Here is a 6,920-nt window from a genome sequence, read left to right as displayed (position 1 = left end):
TGCTACATTTGGTGCAGCTATGCCTCAGTTTGTCCTCAACTATTTACAACCCATTGCTTGTAGCTCTTATAAAAATTGTTCAAACTGTTGTGTTTATACGGTTACATAAATTTCTGTATATTTTAATGATTATATTCCCTAGATGCTTGAGTTCTTTAATTTATGGCCTTAGAGATCAGACTATCAGACCTATTCTTCTGGGCCATCTAGACTGTCAACTAAAACATAAAGCTGTTGCAGTCAGTGGTTGAAAAGTTTAGATTTTGTCAAACTCTTCACGAATGAATGAATGAATGAATGAATGAATGAATGAATGAATGAATGAATGAATGAATGACACACAGTTTTCATATTTCAAATGTAGGAACATTTATGTTAAAAGGTTTTTAAGACCAATAAGTCATACTTCAATGTTTTTCTGTTGTGGAGAATCCATATAAGCAAAGAAACCACTAATAAAGGGATTAATATAGGAGAAAGCAGAAGAATATGAGTACATAAAATTGTCTATTATATGATGACATTTATAAAACAAAGGAAGTCCGTTGAAACAAATGTCATCTGGCAAAAAACCTGAAGTTGTTTGACTTTGTCACTGAATTGAAATAACTATTGTATGTATGTGTAATTAAGTGTAATCATAAAAAATTAAAGCACAAGGAACCTAATCTAAAAAAAGTCAATCTTTGTGGTGTCACTGTATCAAAGGTAAGGTGTACGTTGAATTATCACCTCTACCAGAGTTTTCCATAAGACCCTGAACTAAACTGTTAACTGTTTAAAAATGTGATGAGGAAACGTGACGACTGGCACATAACAGATGTGTCTGAGGTTGAACAGATTCTTTTGCCACTAAAATGGTCATTGTATGAAAAGGAGTACATGTTGTGTCACATAACATATTGCCAAAAGTATTGAGTCATCCCTCCAAATTGTGTTCTGGTGTTCCAGTCACTTCCATTGCTACAGGTGTGTACAATACAGCTCCCAGGCCTGTAAGTTGCTGCTATAAGCATTTAAATTGCACCATGGTACCAGAAACCCCAGGATCGCTTCATGGCATTATAGCAGTGCAGTGCAGTACCCCGTATAGAACCAACAGCAGCTCAGGCCTGGATAAATCAGACAGTGTAATCAGCATGTGCTGTGGTGTATTTTATGCAGAAGTTATCAACTTTCTCCACAGAAAATAGCAAAAACCAAACTCCAAACTTTAGTTATTGAAATGGCTTTTATGGAAATTGTGTGTTTTTTAAACCTTGCTAGGTTTGAAGAACAGCTTCTGGTTTATCTGCTCAATTTGACTACTGGTTTCCAGATGAAACCCAGAACTGAACCTTAGCGGTACAGAAGTCACTCCAGACATGACTTCTGTAAAGGGAATAGATGTTTTACCAGGAGATGATCTGTTTTAAGGGCTGTTGAAAGCTTTTTTGGGGGAGAAATAGGTGACAGGCTTTTAAGAAGCAATCTACTGTGGTAAGGATGACATAGAATCCTTTAGTTGACGGAAAGCAGGTAACAAAATTCAGAGCAATATGCGACCAAGGACATTTGAGTATAGCCAGCACTTGAGGAGGTTTGTTACGGGCGCAGACCTCAAATGCCTGGACCTACTCCTTCACTTTTTTATATAGAGAAGGCCACCAGAAGGTTCGTCAAATGAGGAACAGTGTAACTAATACCAGGATGACAGGAGGACCTCAGTGTGGACCCAATGAATGAGGCAAGGGCAAACTGAGGTGAGAACATAAGTACGACTGGATGGGCCAATACCTGTGTCGGGTTGAGAACATTGGGACTGGAGAATGGCATTGTGACCATCCCAAGTAATGGCTCCTGCCTTACATACAGGGGATAGAATGGTGTCAGCTATCTTGACAAAGTATTGAGTTTTGTGTTTTGTGAACCTGGTTGATATGAAATAAAGTTTAATCAGGAGAAGAACAAAGACAATCGGCTAAGTCGCTTTGCCTCTTGTAGGTTATAAAGATTCTTATGGTCAGCAACCCACGATTATAGGACGTTCTGCCTGAAGCCAAGGATCCCATTCATCAAACGCCAACATCACAGTCAAAAGCTCCGAGTCCCATAAATCATGATATTAAAAGGAAGACAGATGATGAGAGAAAAAGACACAGGGATGCAGTTTACAATCCTTAGTGATCTGAGAAAGTACAGCTCCCACAAAATATGTGTGATCCATGTGCCGTGTTTCAATGCTTTCTGGAGAAAACAATCCATCAGTTAGGGGGATAAAATAAAGACAAAGATCAGCTGCTAAATGTCCTTATTACAGTTGCGTTGAGCCAATCTAAATAAATTTTTCCCTTGCATCTATCTTCTACAATAGAAGGTAGGTTAGTTGTGCTTAATGTCACTTGAATTTAATCTCATCTAAAAACAACAGGAAAGAAAAATCACAAGCAAGCTCCTTGGTGATTTCACAAGAGGGATTAGGTCATTCCTTACTAAAATGATGGTGACGTGTGGTGTATCAGATGAACAATTAATAAGAGCAGAACCTGTCACCCACCGTAATGAACGTCAAGTGACCAGCTTACCGTGACGAGCTGTGTGCAGGTGGATTGACTTGGCATAAATGTAGTTTTTTCCCCGTGAATACCAAGAATTTGTGTTTGATGTGTGCATCCAAATCTTTTTAAATACCAACTGAATTTTTTTTTTTCCTGTATTCATGATACCAAAAGTACATTTTCAGCAATTTTAGGAGCTCTTCAGTATGTTCAATGTGTCACAGTCTGAGTCCAACATGACAACAGCAAGTCAGAACCAGGATCTGTTGAGGATAGTACTAATTTCCACCCTGTCTACAGTTCCATCGTTTGTTTTTCTCTACATCAATGGGACCATTCTGTTCACGCTGAGGAGCAAACCTGTGTTTCGTGACACCTGTCGTTACATTCTACTCTACAACCTTCTTCTGGCAGACACTGTCCAGCTGGCGCAGAGTCAAATGCAGTTCTTACTGTCAGTGTGCAGAGTCAAACTGGCTTATTCGCTGTGTACTGTTCTTAGCATGCTTGCCAATCTTACGACTGGGATTTCTCCCCTAACACTGGTGGTAATGCCATTAGAGAGATATGTGGCTGTGTGCTACCCACTGAGGCACTCTTCCATCATCACCGTCAGAAACACAACTGTGGTAATCATTGCAATTTGGGCTGTCAGTTCACTGAACAATCTCACTCGTGTTTTGATGTTTTTAGAGTTTTCATTAGAGAAAATGGAGAGTTGGGAAGTAGAAGATGTTTGTTCTAATTTTGCTTTGGTGCTTGGTGCTGTAACTGCAGAATATGACAGGGCCTATACATGTGTTGTGTTTGTGTCAGCTGGTGTTGCTACAACTTTCTCCTATGTTAGTGTCATTATAGCGGCCAGGTCAGCCTCCACAGATAAAGCTTTAGCTCATAAGGCCCGTAACACCCTGCTGTTGCACCTGGTTCAACTGGGCCTGAGTCTTTCCTCCACTATTTATAACCCGCTCATTGTAGCTCTTTCACAAATCCTAACAAGAGTGGCATTTTTATGGGTTGTGAGTGTTTTTTATGTTTGTTTTATTATCTTCCCCAGATGTTTGAGTTCTCTAATCTATGGGCTAAGAGATCAGACCATTAGACCTGCTCTTTTGTATTATCTGTGTTGTCGAATGAAAGTTAAAATCAGTGGCTAGTAGTTTTTCCACTCAGCACATATTTTTTCCATAAGATATGGGACTCTGTATCTAGACTAAAAACCCAGCTGTTTAGAGTTACTTTTGAAACCTAATCAGAAAACATTAATCAATCATCTGATGTGCAAAATGTAATGTTGACTGTGTGTTCTATGACTTTGTATTTTTGTTTTTATGATGTAAAGCCCTTTGAAATGTCTTGTTGTTGAGAGGTGCTACACAAATACAATTTGATTGATTGTATTCCAGAAGATGTAAACAGTTTGCGAGTTTAGTACCGTGATTTAAAAATGTAGAAGTTGTTTCGACATGCTTAGCTTTGATGATCTTCATTAAACCGTTGCCTTTTTTAAAATGTTTTGTTACTTTTGCTATTTTGTTACCGTTTTCTCAATACAATTCAAAATATAATTAAAACATGTTCGTAAAGCTAAATGGTCATCCTTTTTAATTTAATTTTTACCTAAATTATTCCTGAACGTGTAAAATTGTGGCGGAAAATGCAGTCTGAATCTCAGAATCTGAAACAAAAAATTTGGATTATTATGGTATCCGCAGAAAAATTGAGCAGCGTGAGATACACGTTTACTTTATGCTCCAAGTCTCGCAGCAGTTTTTGTTCTCCAGAAAACTGCAAAACAGCCAAAACACTGAGTTTGTTTAAATCAAGGCTAAAATTACACCGGTGTAGTGCTGCCTGTGATTAATAACTGGATCACTGATCAATAAATTTGATGTTCATTTGATTATTATTCTTGATCAATTTGATGATGACATTTGACCAAATGTGCTGTTCATTGCTTGTTTCATTACTTTATGTTTTTATCATGTAAAGCACTTTGAACTGCATTGTTGCTGAAAATGTGGTATACAAATAAACTCGACTTGGTTGACATTTAGTGACAAACGTGATTTAGGAGACTTGTTAACTTGAATACTAAAGCAGCTTTATAAAACTAAGTAAGCCACAGTTATTATATATAAAATGTATAATATAAAATACAACAGTTTACATTTTATATTAAAATGAAGAGTTTTTATGTCTGTTTCATTTACAAGTTGACTTTCAGGCTTTTTCATTTTTCTTTTCTGTCTTTTACTCATACTTTAAGTAATTTGTTTTTGACTGTTTTTAGATATTTTAGATGTTTAGATATTTCCATGCTTTAGCATACTTCTTGACTTAAGAACCCCCTCAAATAGGAGATGGAACATCTCAAGGAGTTATCCTTGAAATAAATAAATCTGTCTGATTAACAGGCATTTGGTAGGTTGGGAAACAATAATCTGACAGGTGTATGAGGCCGCCAAATATTAATAAAAGTGCATCTCAGGTTATCGTTTTATAGAAAAGTTTTAGAAACATTTCTATAAATGTTTCTAAACATTTCTAAGTGAAACACTATATATCATTTACACAAACTCATGTTTAAACCTTTGTGCAAATTTAAATTTTTCCTCAAGGTCATGAAAATGCATATATTTTGTTTCAATGAGAATGTGACATCAGATCAGTAAAAACATAATACAGAATGTGGGCTTCATGAAAAGTATGTTTAAAGTTACAGTTGATGACTTATAAACAATGTGTTTTATAAATAGTTTAAAACTGCCTTCATGTGTAACAGCATAACATCAGAGAGGATCTGAAAAGAAGATTTTCTCTGACTCCTCCTTGTGGTCCGACTATCATCGACAGAAACAACCAAGCAGACCCAGGAGGTGTTAGAGCGGAAATGTTATTTTCAAGTTGTTTTGCAAGGAAAAGGTTTTGGCACAAATCCAGGTCATTCTGACCCGTCTTCCCCTGCTCGTGTGCGAGGGAGAACTGGCCAGAAGCCCAACACTTGGACAGAATTTCTGTTTGGACAGATAAGGAGCAACAATTTGTCATTTGGCAACTCTGAAATGGAGCAGATCTTGATTTCCAGGAGGTCCAAACTAATTCTTTTAGACTACAAATGCAGTCTAAAACGGTGCCAGAGTCACTACGCAAATGAAGGGCAGCAATGCCATTGGTCAAAACTTTCAAATACACACTAGGAGAGATTAAATCCTATAAAAAGTGATGCAACCATTAAAAGGCGAGAGATTTTGAATATTTGTAACGATGTGTTTGTGATCATTCCACAGATGAGAATGTGAATTAAACCTCTCCAGCTTGGTCTTGAGCAGTGAAGGAACAGAGTCCTGCATGTTATTTCTTTTATTCATATATTCCAAAAGTTAGTCACTTTAATTCCTCAATAGAAAAAGGTCTTAGCACTGCCTATCATGCTTGTATGTAATGGCCGTATGGTGGAGAAACAACTTACTGTTACAGAAAACATGTTTTTCTGTTGTCATCGGTGACCAGGCTAACTAGCCTGAGCATTCCTGGTAGCCACCGTTGGGAGCATAGCAAAGAAAAAGAGGCAGGGTAAGAATAGTCCATACACGAGGGTGATTGACAGTGTCCTCTGGCTTGGAAGAGTCTGTCGAGGGAAATTTACTGAAAGGCTGCATTCACACTGCAGTCTGAAGGGACCTAAATCAGATTTTTTTTGGTGAACTGTATCTGATCTTTCCATGACAGTCTAAACACAGACTCAGGCCACTTGGATGTGTGGTTTACTCTGCAAACATCAGTATTCTGCGTCCTGATATGCCGAAGCAGGTAGAAAAACATCCATGGTGGATGATAATGAGCATAGAGTTGTTGAAGTGCTCGTTCAAGTTGGACAACTTTATATTCACAAAATATGCTCCACCATTACCGTCCATGTTCACTTCTACAAACACTCAGCATGCTCGCTAAGTGTGACAATATTGCATTCTCTGCTGTGCATGGGGGACACTGTTAGGATGCTTGCAGTTCACACAGGAAATCACATATAAGTCGCAAATACATATATTTGCGACTTGTTGGGAGCATAGCAAAGAAAAAGAGGCAAGGTGAGAGTAGTCCATACACGAGGGTGATTGACAGTGTCAATCACCCATAAAAAATCTGGTTTCGCAAAAAAAGAAAAATCTGGTTTCACAAAAAAATTGGAATTGGCCTGCAGTGTGATCATAGCCCAAGACACTGACCACTATTGCAGTTGGGCACATTATTAAGAAAAGTTGACATAGACAACAATTTCTTTAGAAATATATACGTAGCTATCAGTGTTGTGTTCAAGACCACCTAACCCGAGACCAAGACAAGACCAAGACCAGAGTGTATTGAGACCGAGACAAGACC

The 6,920-nt window shown here is 37.9% G+C and overlaps 1 protein-coding gene across 1 annotated transcript; it reads left to right on the top strand.

Moving 5' to 3' along the window:
* Positions 1 to 2,743: 2,743 nt before the first annotated feature.
* LOC103129753 (olfactory receptor 4N2-like) lies at positions 2,744 to 3,694 on the top strand. Its single transcript, XM_007540941.1, has one exon. The coding sequence runs from the start codon at positions 2,744 to 2,746 to the stop codon at positions 3,692 to 3,694; it is 951 nt and encodes a 316-aa protein (XP_007541003.1).
* Positions 3,695 to 6,920: the final 3,226 nt, after the last annotated feature.

This window comes from Poecilia formosa, unplaced genomic scaffold (assembly GCF_000485575.1).
Source record: "Poecilia formosa unplaced genomic scaffold, Poecilia_formosa-5.1.2 Scaffold574, whole genome shotgun sequence".
In the NCBI taxonomy this organism is placed as follows: domain Eukaryota; kingdom Metazoa; phylum Chordata; class Actinopteri; order Cyprinodontiformes; family Poeciliidae; genus Poecilia; species Poecilia formosa.
The sequence above is the reverse complement of the archived record's forward strand: the minus strand, read 5'-3'. Positions and strand labels throughout refer to the sequence as shown.